Source organism: Pleurodeles waltl, chromosome 1_2 (genome assembly GCF_031143425.1).
Source record: "Pleurodeles waltl isolate 20211129_DDA chromosome 1_2, aPleWal1.hap1.20221129, whole genome shotgun sequence".
In the NCBI taxonomy this organism is placed as follows: domain Eukaryota; kingdom Metazoa; phylum Chordata; class Amphibia; order Caudata; family Salamandridae; genus Pleurodeles; species Pleurodeles waltl.
The window spans coordinates 514,641,948-514,665,448 of record NC_090437.1 but is presented as its reverse complement, the minus strand read 5'-3'; the positions used below and the strand labels follow the sequence as shown (position 1 = coordinate 514,665,448).

At 40.8% G+C, this 23,501-nt stretch overlaps 1 protein-coding gene across 25 annotated transcripts in view; it reads left to right on the top strand.

Moving 5' to 3' along the window:
• CAMK2D (calcium/calmodulin dependent protein kinase II delta) overlaps nt 1-23,501 on the top strand; it is a 624,934-nt gene that overhangs the window by 519,228 nt on the left and 82,205 nt on the right. For 15 of the 25 annotated variants that reach the window (XM_069242054.1, XM_069242039.1, XM_069242021.1 and 12 more), the window contains one exon: nt 6,597-6,645. In XM_069242054.1, coding sequence (XP_069098155.1) covers nt 6,597-6,645 — 49 coding nt within the window. Of the gene's footprint in view, nt 1-6,596; nt 6,646-17,491; nt 17,573-23,501 lie in introns of all 25 variants that reach the window. The other 10 variants (XM_069242030.1, XM_069241993.1, XM_069241982.1 and 7 more) reach the window with 1 other exon arrangement.

Here is a 23,501-nt window from a genome sequence, read left to right as displayed (position 1 = left end):
CATTGCATTAACAACCTATTTGCTCACAATTACCTAAATCCATTGCTTAGTTGCAGCCACAGACGTACTTTGATCTGCTTCCTCTATTTGGATCTGGATTTTTGATACATAAAAATGCAAGGATGTGAGGAAACATTGGGTCCCTCTTGTACAAAATAAAGACAGATGAGAATTATGTTGATCAGTCTGTCTTTTCCAACTTTTTTAGCCATGCTGTGCTCTGATCTTGCTCAAGATAAGTTTATGGTGAAGGCCCTTTAACATGCTCTCTAGTGGTTTGTGCTGCCTCGGGAAATGACCAGGGGCCAAGTGCATCACACTCTGAATGCTCAAAAATCTGAATGAAGTCCTTCGAATCTGAAAGGGTGAAAGTTTGCTGTACACTTTTTTCTCTCTCCAGTTCGCAGTACTGCTCATTATCAACTTTAACTTCATTAATCCAAAACAAACAAACTACTGTTATGGTAGATTGTTAAAAATAGCTCACAAGTTGACTGTTTGCTCTCCTTCCAAATCATGGTGCTGTTGTTGTAGCCCTGTTCACAGTACATCATTGGAAGCTATTTCAGTTATCTTCTCTCAGTATGGAACAAACTGTCAGTTTGATTTTAGAATACTGTGAGTTTTTCACACTCTTACTACTGACTTTGCTTCTCAACAACTTTCAACTAGGCCACTCACCTTTTATTCGCAATTGCCCAGTGCTTAGCACCAGCACTTAATTGTCAACGCCTGCACTTATGACAGCTGCCACATGGTGGCGCTGTTTATGTAAATTGGACATAAGTATAGCAACTGTTTAGTAATTCAGCATACTTTAAAGCAACTAATACCTGCAGCCAAAGCCATTCTTATAGCTTTAGGGGCCTCTAACATGCTGTATTGTCAGATTTGTAGCAGTATGATGGTTAGTAGTTGTGCATGTGCTGTCACTGGAAGTACTGGCAGTGGCAATGGGTGGTGCAAGCTGCATTGGCCTCCTGAAGAGGGCCAAGGCAGTTTTTTTTTTTTATTTATTTTACAAAATACGCACTGCAATTACCTAGAAGTAATTTAGTTTGGGGTGGAGCCTTACGTGAAACAAATAACACAGTATTGCATATACTGTTAAGGTCCCTCTAGCATTCTTAACTGTTTCATTTAAATGGTTATGGATTATGCCATTTTAAGGCACATTTTTTGGTTAATGCAATATATATTGTAATATAACCTTGAATTTTATGGATGTACTAAGTGTGTTAAACCATGTATTACTCTTTTTAGAATTGCAGATTCTAAGCGTTTTATTACTATCTCTTATACCTAAAGTGGTATCTATTTTCATGGTGGCAAAAAGAAAGAGAATCAATTAAGAACGTTTGAATATTTCTTATCAGTTATACTTTGTTCATGATTTTTCGTTCTTAAACACCTGATATGCCATACTTTAATGATGATTTTATAAGTATTAAAAGCAAACTTCGAGATTGCATTCTTCTTACCGATTTTGTTTTTAGTTTAGTGCCTATCAATATTTTTCACGCTTGTATGTGAGAGAAAACATTCCGTTCTGTTAACGTAATCCAAATATATTTTTGTTTTATCTGATATTTCTGTATTTGTAGGGCACTTGAAAGGAATCCAGATCTTGCTAGGCATAAGCTAATTGAACGAAAAATTGAGGAATTAATGAATTTAGTGTGTGAAAATGCGGGCATCCCTTTGTTAATCAATAGTTATTGTTTGAATTCTATAAACTGTCACTGTTCACGAATTTTCCAAAATCAAACAATTAAAAAATACAGTCTTAAGGAAGGACTTTACTTTGAAAACTTCCATTCATTGTAATGCTCTTATGATGATTTGAAAGTTTAAACTGTTTGCTGCTTTTTTATATATTTTGAGGACATGTAACATTTTTTAACCTCTCAGTGACATATCATTACACTATTAAGGAATTTGAGGTCTGAATGTATTACTTCACACTGTTTGCATTCGATTTCAGTAGATATAATTGTATTTCAGTTGTGCTCTTTGCATCTGACTGTATTAAAGTGCAGGCTTTGTGAATCCTTTGACGCTGCTGTAGTTTTGTTGCAATTCTTTAGTACATTAAGTTAATTACCTTAAGACTTTTCTTATCTGATAAAACGATCCAGATTATTTTTCCAAAGATCAATTTGCTGGTGACAGCAACACGTCAGTTACTTGCCTGATATGTGCGGTATTCTGAACCTCTGCCTAGTATATTGTGTTAAAAACGAACAAATGTTGGCAAAACCAATAAGCCTGTGTTTAACATGCCATTGAATATGAACACAAGTATTAACAAAAGCACATTGATGCCTGCCCTATTCTGTTTGCCGTCAAAGTAGCCAGAAACAATTTTTTTTTTTTTGGTATGTTGTGTATATAGGAGATATGTTATTGAATGTGACAGAAAAGAGTGTACTACTTAGGTGTAAGATAGTCCCTCTTGCATTCCAATGGAAGGAATTTTGAAAGGTGGAATGATGCATCAAGTATCAAAAAGAATGAGGCGACAGAGTAATAATCCTTTAGGTGGAACCAACGCCTACAGTATATATATATTTTTTTTAAATTGAAAAGGCAGTGATGTGAAGCTAGACTTATAAAAAGATAAGTGGGGTGCTTCAATTATCCTCCACCAATACTAGTGACCCAGGACGTCATTCCAAACCATGTTTTTTCACTCTTCTCCCTAAGGTCGGTTCCACCCATACCCAGATTACCTATGACCCTGCTCCAGCAGTTACAGTGCGGCCGAACTGTTTGATCACATGCCTTCTGAGCAGGAGGCTAAACAGCCTCATGGAAATGTTTTTGATCTGTGACAGTGGAGGAGGAGACAGAAGAGTGATCCTACAACTTTTCAGCAATTGAATGTTTATTGTGTAAGGTCCAGAGTGAGTTTAGTTATCTAACAATCACTTTATGTAAAACTGTACTATGGGTTGCACCGTCGAGTCTCTAAATTTGCACTTCCCACTTTAGTGGTCATTGTATTTCTAAAAGTGAAATTATGGCCAGAATCAATGTCACTTCTTCAGTCCTGCCAGGTTTCCCAGACCCTGCGTGATGTGCTGCTCCAGTCCAGTTGTTTTTCTGTGAATTCTTGGACTTGTAGTTTGCAGTGGTGGAGCGTCGCCCCCCACGAGCAGCAAAAGCTGCAAACCTTTTACAACAAAAGGATAATAAACAATGTTTATTATCCTTTTATTGTGAAAGGGGCTGGACCGCATGGGATGCCGGGGATGAGGGGAGTGCACCTTGCACTCCCCTCAGTGTGCATGTGTGTTTGGCTGGTCGTCTCTGAGCTATAAGGGGAGGAGACGGACGGCAGCGCGGAAAGTAAGTTTTTATTTTTTCATTTTATTTCATGTAATGTTTTTGTTCAATCCCACTCCACCCCCACACACGCCGCTCCACCGCTTAAAGTACAGCAAGCCGTGACTGGTAGTTTGTTGATTTCATTATAGAACAGGACTACACATCTGAGCATTCAAAGAAATAAAACTTCGACTGGAGTAGCATATCACACATGGACCTGGGAAAAATAGCAGCTATACTTATTAGAACTTTGCTTTTAATGCCTGGAGTTCTCAAAATAGTTCCTGAATCAGGACATGACAAATTCAGCCGAGGTGTTAGAGTGCAGTCTAGATAACATTATTTCTACTTTCATTTTTTTCGTTTGCTCCATGGCATTCAGCAGATTTGTTATTCCAGCAGGGTACAGAATTGCGCACTTTATCACTCTTACAGAATTTACCGCTATGGATAACAAATGGTGTCCAAACAATAAATCGTGTCACAGTTTTCATGATTCATTTCCTTTCAGAAATCTAGTATGAAAACAAGGCTTTATCTATCAAATAAGGAGCATTTCATTCTTCGCCATAAATCAGTTTAATGGCCACGCTATGAAATGAAGTTGCCAATTGTGTTTGTTTAATGTGGCTCTGCTACAGAAACCTATTTATGCAATGCCATACCTCAATTCATCCTCTTTACGTATAGCCTCATTGATGCTTGACTGCAAAAACACTTATATTGATGTTTAAAAATGTCTTTATTACAAGATTACCATTACATGTGCTCATTTCTTCTAATATAAATAATTAGCCACATCTACCTTTTCCTCGTCACAGTGCTCATCTTTACCACAATTCTGTATCAGGACAGACGCTTTAGCTGCTGTTATTAAAATTTGGTCCTCTGCCCCCTCCTTCCATAAGGAGGCAGATAGCACTATAGGATTCCTGGTTTTCTTTCTGTTTGCTCCGACACCTTCGTGGCAATTGGCCAGGTCAGATGCTGCAGGTGATCGCTCCACAGTAGTCTCATCTCCCAGAGCGAAGTAGGTTGCTATGGCAATCAGGACCTCAATTTCTGCTGCTAGCTTTCCTAAGTGAAACAGTGGTCCCGGATTGAGTAGAAGTGGAGGATGTCAACCATTTTTTAAGGATCACGGTGCAAGATTTAAGCAGTTGTACTGCGGCAAGCATAAGACTCATGAATTGACCGGCAGTGTTTTGTACAAAGATGTATTGAACTATCCGTCAGACAAGGATGTGCTGAAACCTTGGATGTGTGCAGTGCATTATGCTACTAAGCAGGAATGAGCATGGCAGGAATGTGGCCAAATAGTTCAGAGTGACTTTGTAGTTCTAGGTTAGAACTGCCGTTTGGTGTCTACAGCAGTAATTTGTGGGTTAGAGAAAGGGAAACATTCTATCAAGGAAGACCTTTTCCATTCTGCTCATTTATCTGTGTCAAAGATGTATGATCTGTCTCAAGTCAAAAGTCGGATGAAGGCAGAAATAGCAAATACTCAGGCCCCCCCCGTCTCAGAAAGGCGGTTTCATTAGATTGTGAAGCTTGAGTATTTATCATCAGTTCACTTCCTTAATGGATCAAGGTTCCACCCTTGAAAATGTGAAGTGAACAAGACTGTGGAAAAGTAGGCCATTTTGCAGGACGGCTCACGTGAAAGAGCAACGTTATCAGAGGTGGGTAAATGAAATTTGCCTTATCACGCCAGAAAGGAATGCTGATGAATGTGTCATTCTTCTAGAAAATAAGATCTCGTAAAGAAGAAAGCATATTTTGATTCCACTCACTACTGACATACACTGTTCTCCGGGCACCTCTGTCTCAACCTTTGGAGACACATTAACATTGTTGTAGTGTAACGTTTCATATAAGGATAGCAGTCTTATTAACACCAGTAATATATTATTACTATTATTAGTGATGCTGTTTTTTCCCTAACCCTCCATGGAGTGAAAATAGATTCCTTGGACATGAGAAGGATTTCCTTGTTGTCTTTGTAAAAGTTAGCTGCGTTCTTTGTTTGTTATATTTGGAGCATAGATAAGGGCCATAAAACCATGAATGTTATCCAGTTTCCCTCGATGGGTTTGTCAGGAGTTTCTGTGGTATCATCAGTAGCATAATTGCTGAATGCATCACAATACTCGGGGTTTATCCATAAGTGGAATGGTGCCATCCTGGGTAGAGATGCAAGGTGTTCCAGTGGGAGAGTTCTCTAAAGCTTCATTATAATTTAGTGCTATAGACTTGAAGAGGGAAATGTCTGTTCTTCCATGTTTTAATAAATATAAAAATGGTAAGTAAATGTGTAGGTCATAGTGTTTCTCTGTGGGTGCTTGTTATTAACAATTGGCCTTGGTGGTCTTTGAAGGTAAGATCCCAGTCAAGGAAGAGTGAGCTAGGGGTAATGCCAAGATAGATTGCCAGTAATTCACTTGCTCGTGGATCTAATCTTCATTGCTCCAGACCTAACCTATGTTTGACAATCTGTGCATCAAGCATCGAGACTGCCAAATCTGTTAACCTGGTCAATATCACTGTAGAGCCAGAGGGAGGAGCAGGCCAGCTCTCAACTTTCAGTAGTTGCAGTAATGTTCCTGTCCTGTAGCTGGAATTTCCTCACAGGTACAGATGAGGAAGAGTATGATGGGCTTAGTATTACCAGTTAATAATACGTGCATTTCCGTGTACTTGTCAATTAAATTTTTAATGCGTTTGTTCTTTGACATAGGGAACATTTTGGTGTACCCTATCTTATAAAGTGACTATTTTGTTCAGAATATTGACATTGTACATTCAGATTCATCGGCCATCAATAACAAGTTTCACCACAGTGGCTGTATCTGAAATAAGCTGTTGTTTGGTCAGTCATGAGTTTTAGGTATTTCTGCAATAACTTCCATGTCAACCATCAGGCTTTGCCTTCCCATATGTGCATAGATGTCCCATGTATACAGCAGTATGAAATGGTTACAGTTGTGGCTTCCAGTCTTTATATTTTTGAGGCCATTTCATATTTCTCTACTTTTGCATGTAGAAGCAAAGCAGTGTGTTTGATGGAAGTGTGTTCAATGGAATTTAAGTGCTGTTTCACCTTGGTGTTGGGTCATCCCTATATTTCTGAACCCTTTGGCATGGGGACTAAACATCCATACCATTGCAAGTGTGACCACCGACTTACCATGTCACTATTCAGAGCATGTATGATTTGTACCTGTTGCATTCCTTTAGGTTTCATTTTCATGTTTCCTTCTTGACAGGAATCAACGGAGAGCGTCAACACGACGATTGAAGATGAAGATGTGCGAGGTATGATCAAAAACGGAAAGTTAGATAAATTAGCGCACTGTTAGCTGTGTTTCAGCGTCACCTATTCTTTACAAATAACTTGGGTTGGAAGGATCTAAATTTTGTTGACACATCTAAGCACTAAACAAAAGCCAGGAATGAGTTTTTGTAATTCAGTGTTGACGGCAGGGTTATTCTTGAGTCTTGTTCCTAAATTGATGATGCAATTTTTTATTTAGTCCTTTTTAACTCATTTGTCTGAAGATTCAAGTAGAGTAAACAGGAGATGCCAGATAATTATTTGGACCTGTGAAGCGATCTTGCAGGCCACGCTAGTGCCATTCCTTGTAGTTCAGATCAGCTGTAGGAGTTAGGTGGTATGGGCAATGCTGTTTTCAGCAGGTATTCCTTGTTGATGGATAGTTTCAACTGTCTTAGGTTTCAATGCAGTCACCTAAAACCATCCATTCTTGTTCTGCTCTGTCCCTTCTACTGTGGGGTCACCGCTGCCATCTGGCAGCTTAATAGTATGGAATATAAATTCGATTCTTGATGACAGGGATCTTTTTGGGAGTTAGATTTGCACCCACTTGGGTCCTGCGTGCATGCCACCATTTTAGAATGCTCGCAGGAGATTTTGCGGCCATAATGTTGACCGTGTTATCTGCCAGGTGATTTGCAGTGGATATATGTTCATATTTAGTGCATTTGGTGACAAATTATAGCTGTGTTCAGGAGCATAGTATTTTATTTATCTTTAATATATCCCGAAGCATATGCTGCACCATAGGCACAATTTACACCATTGAAAGGATGTGGTAGTTATTTAACAAAGAAGAATATTGTGTAAGCCAATTGGGTGACGACCGTAAGTTATACTGTCAGGACATCATGTTTTTATTCCTATACTTTCAATCAAAAGCCTATCTAGTCCTGGTAGTTGTGTTCTTGGTTTTATTTCTTTCAATTCGTTGGGATAATGCACATCATGACTTTGACTTGAAAGGAAAAAAAATCCGACCTGTGCCGATGCACTCGGGCTACAATTTGCACAACTGAAAACGAAGCATATTGATAGTTCCTGAGTTGGTTGGAAAATGAAATGTTTTTTTCTTGCACCGCTGAAATGTTATGATTTTTCTCTGTCTCCATTCACATTCCCTTCATCATGCAAATTGCCTTCTTTGAATTTGTTTAAATATTTGCACGTGTATTCAGTTCTGTTCAGATGCCATTGTTACATCCGTTCTCTGCCTGCTCTAACTAGTCTCTTTAACTACTGTTTTACTCCGGTCTTGAAAAATTGTCTGATATTTTTCACAAATAACCCTTTTCAAGTAAATCTCAGACAATTCCTTGGTGAAGCACATCTTCCCTTAACGTTCTGTGGTCTTTAGAGCAATATCAAAGGCGCAATGTCTTTTAAATGATTTATTTTAAACTCCTTTTCATTACTTACAAGCATTGGCAAAGCCAATAGGTCTCACCTATGCAAGAGCTATTGCCAATGTGTTTAAGCCATGTTATTCACCAGCCTGACTGCTATTCAGCATGGCTTAAAGCTAGTAGCATAGAGGACAGTGGCGTGGAGTGTCAGAGTGGAGCGCAGTGTTGTAGAGTGGAGTGGCAGAGAGTTATGTATTGGAGTGGCATAGTGTGGAGACACGTGGATTGGCATACACTGGAGTGACAGAGTGGACTGGTGTAGATTGCATTGTCTTAGAGTTTTGCCAAGTATAGTAGTGCAGAGTTTTGTGGCATTTATTGCAGTGGCATTGGATTAAGTGGCATACAATGCAGCATCATTGAATGCTGTGGCATTGATTAGAGTGGTGTCTAGTAAAGTGGTGTGGCGCAGAGTGTAATTGCGTGGAGCAGAGTGCAATTGAGTGGCATGGCACAGCGTGGAGTTGCGTGACGCAGAGTAGAATGGAGTGGCACATAGAGTGGGGTGTGACAGAGTGGAGTGGTATAGAGTTGAGTGATGCAGAGAGAAGTAGCGTAGCATAGAGTGAAGTAGTATGGTGTTGAAAAGCATAGAGTGGTGTAGAGTATAGTACAGTGCGGTGGCATAAAGTGGAGTATTGCACTGTAGACTGGTCTAGAGTTCAGTGGTGAAGTCTGTAGTGGTTGCAGAGATGTGGCATAGAGAGCAGTGGTGTAAAGTACAGTGATGCAGAGTCTAGTGCAATGGCATGGAGTGCAGTGACAGAGTGCAGTTGTGGAGCATGTATTGACGTAGTGTGCAGTGGTTAAAAGTGGAGTGGCGCAGAGTGGCGTAGAGTAGATTGTTTAAAAGTAGAGTGGAGTTGCATAGTGTGGGGTGGTGCTGGGTAGAGTGCAGATGCATAGAGTGTAATGGAGTAAAGTGAAGTCGTTTAGAGTGCAGTGGCTTAGAGTGCAGTGGTGCAGAGTATATTAGAGTGGCATGCAGTGGATTGGTGTAGAGGGCATGGGCATAGAGCTGAGTGTTATAAAATAAAGTGTGTTGGCGTAGAGTGTATTGGCATATAGTGGAGTATTCAGGGTGTGGTAGCACAATGCTGTTAACAGACAACCCATTTTCAATTGAAATGACCATTACATTTGCACAGACATATAGTTTTACTTATAAATCTAGGCAGTGCATAAACGAAAGTGTGTGGAATTTGCATCTCCTTGGGTAACGATTTGTTTTGATCTTATTAAAGTATTTGTTTCCAACATACTTCAGAAAAAACTTCATTTAAGTTACTAATTCTGATATATTCAAAAACATTTACACAGTTCATTTAAATGTTGCCATGTGCTAGAAAAAAATCTCTGTCCTACCCAAGTATTCAGCAAGATTTGTCACATAAATCTTCTCACTTTGAAGTCTGAAAAAGAAAAGTAAACAAGTGCCCTCGGAAGACAGCGCCTGGCGTTGACCTCTGGCTTTGAATACACAGTAAATCTGACCAGATAACAACAAGATGTACATGCCTTCTTACAGCAAGGAAGCAGTCTGGAGGATACTGTAAAAAAGGTTTTGGCAAGGGAAGGTCTGAACTCAAGCTGGGCAGCCTAAAACAAATAAAGCCAGCAAATGGAATGCAAGAAAATGTGAGTTAAAACCACAAAGCCAATGCAAGCAATGGCCAGAATGCGTTCCTAGGTCAACTTTCTGAATGTCCCACGATGTCTTTCGCGTAGTCTGCGACCTAAAAATATGGTGTCCAGCCCTCACAACTAATAAGTTCTGCCTCGTCCAATTCTAAGTTGTAATAGTTGGTGTTCATGCACTGCACCAAAATACTTTCACAAAGAGTTTTACCTTCTACTATTCTGGTGTTATTATTATTCCTATATATACTGTAATTTTGTGCTGTTAAAGATGCAATGATGATCACATTTTATGGCCAGTTGCTGTGCTACATTTGTGTTCCTACAACTAAAATCTTTGTGAAAGCAGTTTGCATCAAGTGCTGGCCCAAGCATATCGGAAGCAAGAATAACTGGAACTGTGGAGTATCATGACGCAGAATTAATGCTTTTATGTATTTTCGAGCCTAGCATCTACTTGTTACTCTGGCATCTACTTACGTTATAGTATAGTCCTCTCTCACAACGAGAGATGTCTCCTTTACTAGCACCTGCTATTTCAAATAACATTTAAGTATTGTGTGTTTGTAGGTGTAGAACAAACAGGGCAGCAGCTAAAGAAATGTGCTTCAAAGATTCCATTTGTCACTTCTTTTCCAAAACATCCATTGGAAGATACCCCACACAGCTTGTAGACGTTTGTTCCCTGTGTTGTTGAGACCAATACCCAACCTTGCCCCTAACTGTCCCACATGCTAGAACACTAAAGCCTATATTATGCCATTGCACTTACCAAATGCAGGCTAAAATATAGCATGCATTTTGTTCTGCTAAAACGCTACACTACAAGGATAATGAGCATACTTGGATCAATTTTGACATCTTTCCAGCCTTCAGAACCATTGTCCACACTCTAATTTTCTATCCACAAGAAATTGATATGAGTCGTAAAGTTATTTATGAGAGACGGTTCGAGGCATTTCTTTGGCTTGCATGCACTATGATGGGATAACCCTCAGGGCACTGTCCTTTCACTGGATGCTTTCAAACTGCACGTGATACCCCTGGCAAGGATCCTCCATTTGTCCAAGCTAGGCTAGCACATTTACATCGATGTCAACAGATCAATTTTCGACTCCAGAATGAGCCTGGGTGCTAGCAGCCTGTAGCCAACTGCCTAGGAAACATGACAATTTGTAATTAGCAGAAGAGGCTCTGTCTTTAAACCATTAAGACGGAGGCCTTCCTAATTGACACTGAAACCCACTATTCCTGATTCTTGCACATCCACTACAAAAGTCCCACCATTACCTCTGCAAGTATGTAAGGTATGTGGATGTAATTGCGAGCACTATTCAGTCCTTCAAGCCCCAGGTTAGTTCTTTAAGGTAAAGAACATTCTTTTATCTGCAGCCCTTTCATGTGATCCTTCCAATGGTGGTCCTGTCATGTCAGGTTGCATATCTCCTGACAAACAATATTCTAACCACAACTGTGTTAGGCAGCTCCTCTTTGGCAATAGAAAGAAAACCGTACTACATAATGCACTTTAAAACATGCATTGGCTTTAATAAAGGAATGTTTTCTTTTAAAATGCATGTATCTGTTGGGCAAAGCACAGTTGTGAGGCCCCATGGACATCGACAGATGTGAGCTGACCAAATGTAAGCTTTACTCCCAAGGAAACCTGTTACTTCCTCCTATGAAGAGCAAAGATTTTTTGGGGGAGACTGTGCCTGCACAAGGCTATTCCTTCTCGAATTTGCTCTTGTAACTCTCGGTGGAGTTTTGCGTCATGAAATACTGGTTTGTTGCTTCGAAAGGCCCAAATAACCATGAGAGTGACTCTTTTTAGCTGAAATCTGGTCTTATGTCAATCAAGCATATCCCCTTCACTCTTAAATCACTCCATTAAGTAAAAATCCTTTCAGTAAAGTCAACCATATGATGGTAATGGTAAGCCAGCTTCAGAGTCTGATGCTTGCAAGTCATAACACACCAAGCAGAGCTGAATCTAAAATCTTCAACTGGAGAGAAGGTGTTTTTCACTGACCACATCTGGATGCAATTTAAGATGCTAGTGGAGCTTTCTCTTTCTTGATTGTAAGGTACTGGAGTTTTTCAGGTCAAACTGCTACTGTTGATTCTTCCAGCGAGGACTCCATCAGGTTGGACTGCTAACTTGTGAATTTCTGTTAATCAGATTTTGCTGTGAGGAAATGCTATTATGTCCGCACCCTGTGCAGTGCTTACACTGTCCAAGGAGTTTCTCATTTAGGTGCTACAGGGCCTCCTCGGTATCTCCGTGGGATAGTTTCCATTATGATGGTAGAAAGAGTGCCCAATGGTAATGCTGTAGTAGTTGCAGTATAGCATATCTAATGTCTTAGAGTTTCATAGAAGTTCCTCCTCTGCCCTCTAGTCACCAAACAAAGCTCATAAAATGAGATTTTCCTGTGGCACCTCTGTACTGGTACTTTCAGCCTCCGTGTATCTTCTCATTCAGGAGGCAAGCACCCCTCAGGGATGCAGGCCATAGCAGACCATAATTCGACAGGCTTTATAATCATTTTGTAGTTTACCCCTCTCTTGGGCCTACATCTTAGAGATTGTCCTCAACTGACAGCTTCTTTTCCATGACCAGTCTCTGCCATTTTGCTCACGTATGATTTTAGATGTCTCTGACGGTGAGACTGACGCTCTGGAAGGCAGACCTATATCACAAAGCTACTACTTAAAAATTGTCATATTTGAATGTGAGTCTTACATTCTCATTTTCATCAGCCGCACAGCTGGTCACACATTACTGCAGCCTTCTTTTTTCATGCTGTAATGGCTGAGCTTTGGCCCCAGTGACCATCCAGACCCATATTGCTATCAATTTCATGTGATGCAGAACTGTGCTTGGTTCTACACTTTTACATGAAACTTAACTTTGATGCTGAAGTCCGGCTTTGTTCAGGCCTGCCAAGCGACAGCGATAGGTCTATGGAGGGATGCGGGAAAATTACTAAAATGTGTTATTCTAACTTGAGAAGCGTGGCAGTTGACGGGGCTGCCAGCCACATAAAATCAAGAACACAGATCACCAAATCAACAACCGTTTGGTCACTACAATCATGTTTTGCGTGCCACTTATCAATATTCAACACCTCCCATTGGTGTCCTAAGTGAAATGTTTAAGTGAAAGGCTACTACAGGCCTCCACCTACAGAGAGAAAATCATTTGGAAAAGATGTAGACCAGTTGACCACAAGCATATGGAGTTTTATGTAAAAGTAAGTTACCACCATCACTGTACCTATTCTATATAAACGGAGTCCTGTACTTAATTCAGTCTGCTCTGTTATTATCCCACAGTAAAAATTTTGCCAGTTTTCTGGGCTTCCAGAGTAAATATAAAAAAAGCAATATTATCGCAATTCCAAATGTTTGTCGGCTTCTGGTGTAGTAGAAGCCTTTGTTAAACAACTAGTGTTTTTTGTTAGGGCAGTAATAAGCCCTAGTAGATCATTAGCTAAAGTAAAACTGTAAATACATGTGTAGATAACGCCCTAAAACTTAAACTAAATGTGGCTAAATATTTTTTTTCTTCTGGGGTAAAACGAGAGAGAACATGTCTTCCACCTTCCAAGAATTTACAGTGCATCAAATGTAGAAGTGTATAACGACTTCCAATGTGTAAGAACTGTCAAGACGTGCCTTTTCAGATGATGGATACTGAGGTACAACTCCAGTAACTGCTGGTCCTTTGCTTTCCATGGAGACTTAAAAAAAAAAAAAATCTCTGAGTGATCAGAAATGTCCCACCTAACGGTGCTTTAGAACTAAACGACAGTAGGTAGGTCTGACTCGCCACATACTTGTGGAGGACAAGCTCAAGGCCTGATTAAATCCTGGGTTGAGTGAGGTTTCTTAGGATCCTTTTAGGAGTACTTTGGACCCATGAGTTACTTGGGTGGTCTGAGATTCCCGGATGGAATTAAAATGAGGTGGTTGACATTTGGTAGGACGTATGTGGAGATCAAATTTGAAGATGTGTGGACCTCGAATAGCTGTACTGAATAACCAGCTTAAATCGTTATATGCCCTCATGAGGGTGTATTTTGTGCACTGTGCTGCTGTGTACTCTGAAGCGACCTGCCTGGTATCAGAAGGATGTGGAGCCAGCAGGATGTAGGGGAGTGATGGAGTAGATAAAGACTTCTCCTGGTTGAGGAAGGAGTGGCGTGGGTGGTATGTGAGTTGGTCATTATTGTAATCAAGCCCGACGGCTAAAGTTCAGGTTGTCCGAGTGTCCCTGTGGATGAACACTTGTGCCGTAGTGATGTATTCACTGGCCCACCAGTGTTCATTGATCTTTCACCATAAATCTAGCTAGAGTGAACTCACTGGCTTATAACCACTATAACCACTATACAAATTAGTTATTTTGTTTTTCCCTCCCTGCTTAATTTATTTTTTGTTGCTTTTTTTGTCTGGCACCCCTTCTCATGTTCTCACGGTCTGTTCTTGAAATGACTCCTATTGCTTTGCTTGGAAATGACCTTTGTTGTTGCCTTAATACTCTGTTGGTTCATTGTAACCGACTTCAGCTTCATCTTTTCTTCTTAGTAAGGTTGTACCACCTCTGAGTCTGCAGGGCCTTCTCTCTCACTTTAGTACTAGTGTGTATAACACACTATTTCTTTTTTTGACACCCTGACTTTCTAATAAATCCTTTAGATTGTTTTTCAAAGATAGAACAACAGTTTCATCAGCAAATACATTCACGCCAGATTGATGTTAAGACAATATCGGAAACAAGTAAATAGCTAACACTTCTGGCCATTTCTACTGCATAAAAGAAAGGGGAAAGGAAATTGTATTTAACAAAAATAGAGAAGCTGGAGGATTAGACATGAAGGGCAAGGGGGGGGGTCACTATAACAGTGTTGTTTAATAGAGGATATGGCTTTGTGTGACTGTGTTGGCGGAAATGTTGACCCTAGCTACATTCAGGGAGGAATAAAGTAGGGGGGCTTTCAGCAGCCTGACTTTGGCTAAGGTGATGCTGTTACTCAACAAAATGATACCATCTGCTTTTGTGTAGTTTTCTATTGCTTGTTCTAGGCACGATTTACTTCCATTATGTCTGATTTTTGAAGACGTGTGATTATTTTTAGGAAATAAAAATGTTGCCACGTTAGATAAGTGAGAAAAGACATTTGTGTTTGTTGTGTTGACACTGCGGGTCAAACGATAGATTGTTACTCTTCTGCTCCCCAGAGAGCTGTTCTGATCAATCTTTGTTCATCTGTAGCTCGTCTAGAACTATCCTCTGAGGACTCTTATGCTTGTAAACTAAAGGAACTGTTTATAATGGGGTTTCTCCGGCACTGCGTAGGCCATTGATGTAATTAGTAATCCCGACTCTCAACAAGAATCTTGCAGCACATTGGTGCACCTTTTGCAACAGCGCAAAGAATGTAGATGTGCAGCTATTGTAGATGCTGCTGTTGCCTTTTTCTTTGCCTTTTGTGATTAGCTATTGGTCTTCCAAGAACCTCCATGTCTGTATTGACCACTTTTCTCATTGGAGTAATCGGGCAGAAGTGTCCAACTAGTGTCCTAGTAGCCAGATTCATGGTAGTTTTCCAGTTACTGCCAGATGATATATGCTTGTAGTGCAGGGCAACTTTTTCCTAAGAAAAACTGCTCTGGTTAGCAGTATCGTAGTATCTGGACCAACTGAAGTCGCAGGACAGTCAACAAAACTGACAATGTGACCCTATTTCACTTTCCTAACTAGCAAATAGGAGCCTTGTGTTTCTCTGTGGAGAGATCATACCTGACACTTTATAAAGCACACGATTTCTGTGGCATGGGAATGTGCAATATGGTCAGAACATTAGTCACCTAACCTGTTGGAGCCCCCAGTTTACTCTTTTCTCTTACTAAACTCGCTTTATTTCTCTCTTCTATAACTCCTGTGGACTGGAAAAATACCATGACCTCATTTTTACAGATTCCTATTTTTTAATTTGTTTTTGGTGTCCTTTTTAATTTTTGGTTATTTAGCGTGCTGACCTATAATACACGTCTTTGCATTAAGAATGGTTGGAGGCATTTAGAAGCTACCTCTCAGCAAGATATCCATTTATATGACAAAAAGCTAGTTTATCCAAAGCAAGCCTTCAAGTTCAGAAATAGTAGTGGAAGGTGATGAATCTTATTCTAGGTGTGAGGCAGGAGGCCGGGATCCTTCAGAACAATGTACATCTTGTCCCGGGGCAGAGACAGGTAATCCGACATTAAACGTTTCTGGCCAAAGTGCTCAATTGATGATCCAGGTCCTGGTAAGAGTGCAAGCAACTGAAACATAATTCTGAATTGTGTTTTGAATGTTTAAACGATGAGGGTTGATAGCGTGTGTGAGACAATGACATTTTTTTTTTTTTAGTTTCTTGAACAATAGGTTCCTGAGGCATCCCGCTGATATGTGTTGATTGCTTTCTTTAATGTGTGCAAGCTTATTGTTTGAACAAGAGGATCACTGAACCTGATTTTAAAGCTTCATGCAACACTTGTGGAAAGGGACATTAATTTTATACAAGGAGGATTTCAAGTTGTATTTTTCTTGAGCTAGTGCTTAAAGGGGGCCATACCATTTTCCTATTACTTATTGAAGTCACACCATGCATTAGTGTAAGGCGGGCGAAGAAATAACCACACCCGGTTGTTTTTAAAAGGAAAGCTCATGTTCCGTTGTGGCAGTTATATACACAACTGTCAATAGCCTCGACATATTATTGTAAGGAGCAATTTTGAAGATGGCCATTGCAGAAGTATCTTATCTCTTGTCACAAGCAGCATGACAGGTCGTTCTAGAACAATTCCTGCTTGCAGTTTACTCTTCCAAAAAAAGTTCAATTAGTGTAGTGTAGCTGTCTGCTCTAAAGATGGGTGGGCGTATTTTTTGTTTGCATTAATTGTTTTCAGGTAATCGTTAAGCAAGTGTTTAAAAGTTTATAATTACATTTCAGGTGGTGTTAAAAAAAAAAAAAAAAAAAAAAAAAAAAAAAAGCTAATCAGAGTTCCTCAGCCCATGACTGAATTTTGCATGTGAGCACTTGGATATTATTCACCTGACCTGTGCTGCAAAATAGCGAAATTATAAGCACTTGCGCTTCTTGGTATAGCAGGAGTCTCATTTCTGAATACATCAAAATTCAATGAAGTGCAGCATACTACTGCTCTAGACCTATCAGGTACTCAGTGTGTCTGGAGTACCACATTGTCTGAGATTTCCTGAAATTACAAAAAAAACCTCTGAAATCTGCCACCAAATCTGGACTGTAATCGGAGCATTGGCAGTGAGCTATCCTGAATTGTACTGGGCATTCTGTGCTCTGGCATCTGAACAGATATTGTTGCATACCTTCCTGTACACTCCCTCTCCTCATCCCCTCCTCAGTCAGACTGCATTTCTTACCCAGGTACTAACTTTTTGTTTATTTCAGATCTGTTCTTGATTTTGCTGCATGTTGTTTACATATCATTCTCAGTTCTTTTGTTCTTTCCTTCCTCACACCCGCATGCCTCCAAAATGGGTGTGCCTCAGGGAGTTTCTGCTGTACTCGCCGCTCCTCCTGTTTCTCTTCCTCCTCCTCTTCCATTTATTCCTCCTCTTCATCTTGCTGGTCGCCATCTTTGCTGTGTCCCAGTGACTGCTCCATCTGCCAGGTCCTGCTGAAGATCCTGGTCGTGCTCTACATCTTCATCTTTGTTTGCTCATATATTGTGTTTCTTTCCATCAATTCAGCGGCCAAGTGCTCGGAAAATGCAATCTCAAAGAGCCAGTCTGAATCCGAGCCTTCTCAGACCACTCCATCTTCTGTCCAGTGTAAGTTGAGAGCCCGTAGTTGTAGTTTTAAACCGGAGGGGATTCTAGGCTGTGGACTGCTGAGTTGGTAGATGAGATTTATGAAGTTTCTGTCCCACAGTTTGACAGTCTTTAACTGAGGTTGACAAGTCAAGATTTTCAGATGTTATCCACAGCTGTGTACTTCACTCTTACTCTGATCCCTGTTGCAATTTTTTTTTTAAGTTGAAGCAAGTCCACCACAGATCTTCAGCTAATTGAAGGCACTTGCTCCTTGTCTTATCACGGCTCTCATGCAGTGCAGTAACAGAGGTCTGTTTCACTCTGCATGATGGCTGATTTCATTACAGTTGTCTATTCAGTCTCTCACATATATGATCATTTGAAAAGTTTAATTACTGACACTTATGTCTTCTCTTGCGGAAAAAGTTTACTTTGAATAACCTTTTATATTGGCCATATCATGACTACTCCAGCTTAGCTAGAGGAGCCATTTAGGACATTGAACATCAGTGAAACAAAGATGCCATAGTTCGTGCAAACTTTATTAAACACTGTATAAACAGAAATAGTACAGAAGTCCTGAAATGTAAGCATCAGACTTTAACTCCTTGTAGTTTTTGACACTCGAACATGCTAAACTGAATATGTACTACTTAGCATAATGACCGATCGACTATTAGTGCTAGATAAGAAAGAGGAAGATCATATTCTAAAGTATCCTGAAGGAGCTTACATGAGTAGTTGGAAGTGATGTGCAGGATAGTATCTAAAATGTTATATTTGTGTGTTTGCATAGCACTAAGTTTGTCAGTTACTTGACCTTGGGTTTGCAGTTGTGATTCGCCCAGTGGGCTTTCTGTACTGCATAGTTGGGTCTGGCCTGGCATAAGAAGAGCACATCTCTCTCTTCCTGCTGAACTTCTTCCAAAAACGTTTACTGTGCCTAGCATCAAATGTTTATTATCTGTGCAGGTTACATATCAAGCCACTACACTACCTCCCTAGTGAACTTAGAAAGTGGTGGGGCATAAGTACAGTGGCGTATTAAACTGATTATGTGAAGTGAGCATTAGGCCCTTTTCTTCGAATGAGGGGCAGGAATCTTATCCTAATAAAATTTGAAAAAGAGACAGCCACTTGGTGTATTTTGGAGCACAATTCCATGTAAACTGGTTAAAAACTCCAAAGCTTCTCAAGGAACACTAATGAAAAAGTCTCCTAATTCTTTGGTGGTGTGGACTGGCGTTCTCCAATAAAACTTTGAAAGAATTGAAAAAAACAGTTCATTTTTCCATCCCAGAGTCCCCTAAGTTGGCAACAAAGCTTTAGGAATTATCGGCAGTTTTAGTTACCTGGGTTTGCAATTTCACGTGGCCTGTCAATTTTGAAAATGTACAGAGCCTTTTTCTTCACTTCTACTTTGTTTCCTTTAATGTTTCATCTCTGCCCTAAACCTCCAACAGTGCTCTCACACCCCAATCATTCGTCACCCCCAAACATCCATTCACCTGTCACCCCCAAACATCCATTCACCTGTCACCCCCAAACATCCATTCACCTGTCACCCCCAACCATCCATTCACCTGTCACCCCCACACATCCATTCATCCATTCATCACCACACCCATCCATTCATAACCACACACCCATCCATTCATCACCACACACCCATCCATTCATCACCACACACACATCCATCACCCACACACACATCCTTTTATTACCCCCACACATCCTTTTATTACCCCCACACATCCATTACACCGCTCATCAATTCACATCCACCCTTAGCAACCCACCATACTCCTCCTCCCACCCCATACTCATCCTCCCACCCCACACTCATCAATCCACCCCACTCATCCTTCCACCCCCTCATTCATCCTTCCACCCCCTCATTCATCCTTCCACCCCCTCATTCATCCTTCCACCCCCTCATTCATCCTTCCACCCCCACTCATTCATCCTTCCACCCCCACTCATTCATCCTTCCACCCCCACTCATTCATCCTTCCGCCCCCACTCATTCATCCTTCCACCCCCACTCATTCATCCTTCCACCCCCACTCATTCATCCTTCCACCCCCACTCATTCATCCTTCCACCCCCACTCATTCATCCTTCCACCCCCACTCATTCATCCTTCCACCCTCTCATTCATCCTTCCACCCTCACTCATCCATCTTTCCACCACATCTCATCCATTCACCCCCTTGCTTATCCTTCCACAACCCCCGCACATCCTTCCACCTTCACTTTTTTTCCTGCTAAAAATCCTCACAATACATACACGCATATAAAAAGAGAAAACACCCGGCATAAAAATAAATAAATAAGAGCATATTAAAATTCAAACAAAACAAAGAACATTACGCCTTCTGGCTAGTTTCAACATAGCACACTATAACGTGGAAATGAACTCCAGTTTGCAGCCATGCTGCTCATATACATTGTAGGGTTTTTTGGACATGGACTAACCCTTTACACCTCCTTCAGTTTTGCATGCGGGTAATAGCCTGGTGTACTTTCTGTAAGTTTCAGCTAGAGCATTAAGAAGTAACGTGATCGATCCATGACAGGACGCATAGCAATTATATCGAAGTTGCAGTTCATACCAAGTTCGTATCTTAGTAGAACCAGCAAGGTTTCTTCTCAAAAACTGTTCCCATATGTAGAATTTAAGTAGTTTTAATGCACACACTACACTTCTGCCCGAGGTGGCAGCAGTCGTGTAAAGCTAAATGACTGAGCTGATTGAATCCCTTTCAAGTTTATTTTTCCCTCTTAAATCTGCCCTTGGATTGCAGTCTGCTTTTTCCCTTTGCTGGTTCTAGGATAAATTTTGGTTTAGAAAGTTACTCCATGTATGGAGATAGAATGTTTAATTGTGCATTCTGCCTTCCATAGATGACGCATTGATATCTCAGGTAGCGATAGTTGTACAGAATCTTCGTACAAAGGGATAGTCATTCTTTCTGTGCCCAGCGTGGCCATGTCGAGATTCAGGCTATCCTCGTGGATACCTGCGTCATTGATATATACACTGAAGAATATAAGGACAGTACACTACCTCGTGAGACAGCAGAGGCTCTTCTGAATTCTTCAGTGCCCATGCTCATGTCCAATATCAGACCTTTGCTCTAGTCTGCTCATGCAGGTGTCGCTGGACTAAGCCATGCATTCAGGCATCCCCTGCCATTTTATAGCAAATCAACCATGTTGAAAATCTCAGCTCCACTCTCCCTTTACTTTTCATAAACCCAGTCTGTGAGTTGATCAGACCATTGTCCCTTCCTACCTCCCCACTCCTGTTCAACAAGACCTTTCAGTAGATTGTTCCTGCCTCCTTTAGCAGAGATCATTGAATAGTTTGGATCAAAGCAATGTCTTTTTTGTAGAGACGTTAAAGTATAGCATTGCTTCAGACAGTCCTTGATACAACCATAGCAGGAAATGGCATTAAACATTGATGCAAGCTGGAGGGCCCAGCTACTTCTATCATCTTGAAATAAATCGGTTGTGGCATTAGTGGGTTTTAGCTAGCAATTGTCGCTTTAACTTCTTTAGAAGTGATGAGTGAGACTGAACTAGCTGATCCTTAATTATTTTCGTTACAAAGCCAAGAGAACCAATCTGCTAGCTCTCAAGCCCAACTCAAGGCAATTCGGTCTGCCCAAGTGTCCACTTGCTACAGTTTCCCAAAAACATTTACTGTTCTTGTCCAAGGCTGCTGATTTCAGTGAATCCCAGGCTCTTTGCACTTGGTAAGGCACTTGTAATTCTGTGTTTTGCCACCTCAGGCCCATTTTACCATCAGGGCTGATGTCAGAACCTCTGTGGTTTGTGTAATAGCAGTCTGTGAAACTCTCATTGTCTATAAAACCACTTACATTTACGTTTATTGTTAAACGTAATATCAACAAGGGGGGACAGCAGAAGACCGAGATGAGCGGTTATAAGCCCGTCTCACAAAAGCCTGAACCTTATCAAACACATTCATTCCATGGCTTTTTGGTAAGTACTGCTTCTACTATGTCAATTATACATTGCACCATAGCAACATAGTTGTCATCTTTCCATATAGATACTCTGACTATTTGTGACAACAATCTTTAGTACAGCTAGCTTATGCTCCAGGGTACCAGAATGTTGTTGGTTACAAAGATTCGGAGGTCAATTTCACTTTGCACTTCTATGTCCACATCCAGCACAAGGAGCTAGACCTCAATATTGGTAAGTTGTAATCAATAAGGCTGCTACTATTTCCACTTCAAAAAGTGTTACTGTGGTGGTTGCAGCATTCAGAAAACAAGCATCTCCCGTGATTCTAATGTATAACAGCTAAGCGCCCTTTGTGCTGTTCTTCCCATTTTGATATTCACCACCAGTATCCCCCGTGCAACATTTTCCTCATCAATTCTCTTGTCTAACATCCTTGGCACTAGGTTTAAATTAAAATCTCTGCATCGTATAAAGAGTTGATGGTCATCAATTCCTAAAATGTTACCTAGATTGCTCTATTTACCCTCTAGAGCATGGATTACCGACCTGCCATCTTCACTCCTTCCAGCAGTTATAAACGTTAAAAGTATCAATTCGTACTGTACAAAAATGAGTCCATTCAGCCTAATGAGCTAGTAGTTGGAAGGGGGTTGGCGTCAGCACATAGAACAACTGATATTTCTGTCACAAGTCCACAGAATAGCCTTCCAAGCTTGTCATTTTAAAGCTGGCTTGCAGTAATTGCGTAGCGTACTAATAAAATCTCAGTTGAGTCCAGGTTTCCTGAAAGCAACTAACAGCATGTTCTCGAACAAAATATAACTACTCATCTTCCCTTTTTTTGCCCTAGGCTCACAATGTTCCAGCTCAAAAGTTTGAGAGTGAACTCGCTGGTAAACCTCTATTCATAGGGCCGCTCTTTTACACTGCTGCCTTGGCAGTGTTAGCTGCTTTTCCCTACTGAGTGCTCCTAGAGCCTGGCACGGTTACAGCCACCCATCTTCACTCATCCTTATCAGACAGGCCTCTCCTATGTTGATATCTTGAGAAAAGGTCCTCTTGCTGCAAGTTTCAGTATCAACATCTACTGCAAAGTAGCAGAACAGTTTGTGACTCTCACAGTTGTCCTGGGACCAACACATTCATGAAAGCTACAGTGTGGAATCTTAGCAATAAGAGCTCATTTTCTTTGACCACGGTGGTCATAATAGCTGAGTTTTGAACCTTCTTTGGTAATAGTCTGAATTTCCCACCAGCAAAAAATAAAACAAAACCATCAACAAGTATGTGCCATGTTATCTGTCAGGTCACCCTTGCCTTTAGCCAAAGTTTTCACAGATGATAAATATGTCATTGATGATGAATGCCAGCGGGCTAGGATAGTCTTCAGCAGCGTCAGATTGTTCCCCTGTTTAGGATTTCATTGGGACCCTCTTGCTGTAAAAAGATTAGAAATGTGTTTTAATCTTGTTCGCTCCCCTGCTGAAGCTGGGCACATTCTGTGTGCTGTAGGTCAAAACAACCCATCACATGGCCATCAGTAAATGACTAACGCTATGAAACATCATTCCTGCTTGCATGTTGGACATTTTGGATAGTGCTCAATTTGGCTTCAGAAAATGCCACAGCACTGAGTTGGCTCTCTTAGTTGCAGCAGAGGAAATCAGGGGCATAATGGACTTGGTTGTAAAGGCTGCAGTGATCCTTCTGGATTTATCCACATCCTTTGACACCGTTACCCATGTGGTCCTGAAGGAGCATCTGGTTGAAATAGGAATAGGAGGTTCTCCCTACAACCTACTTTGCTCCTTCCTTAAACGCAGAAAGCAAGTGGTAGGACTGGGAGATTTTTCTTCCATTTCCTTCTCCTTACCATGCATGTCCCACAGGGATCTTCACTCAGCCCTAGTTTGTTTAATATTTACATTGCCCCCCTTGCAAAACT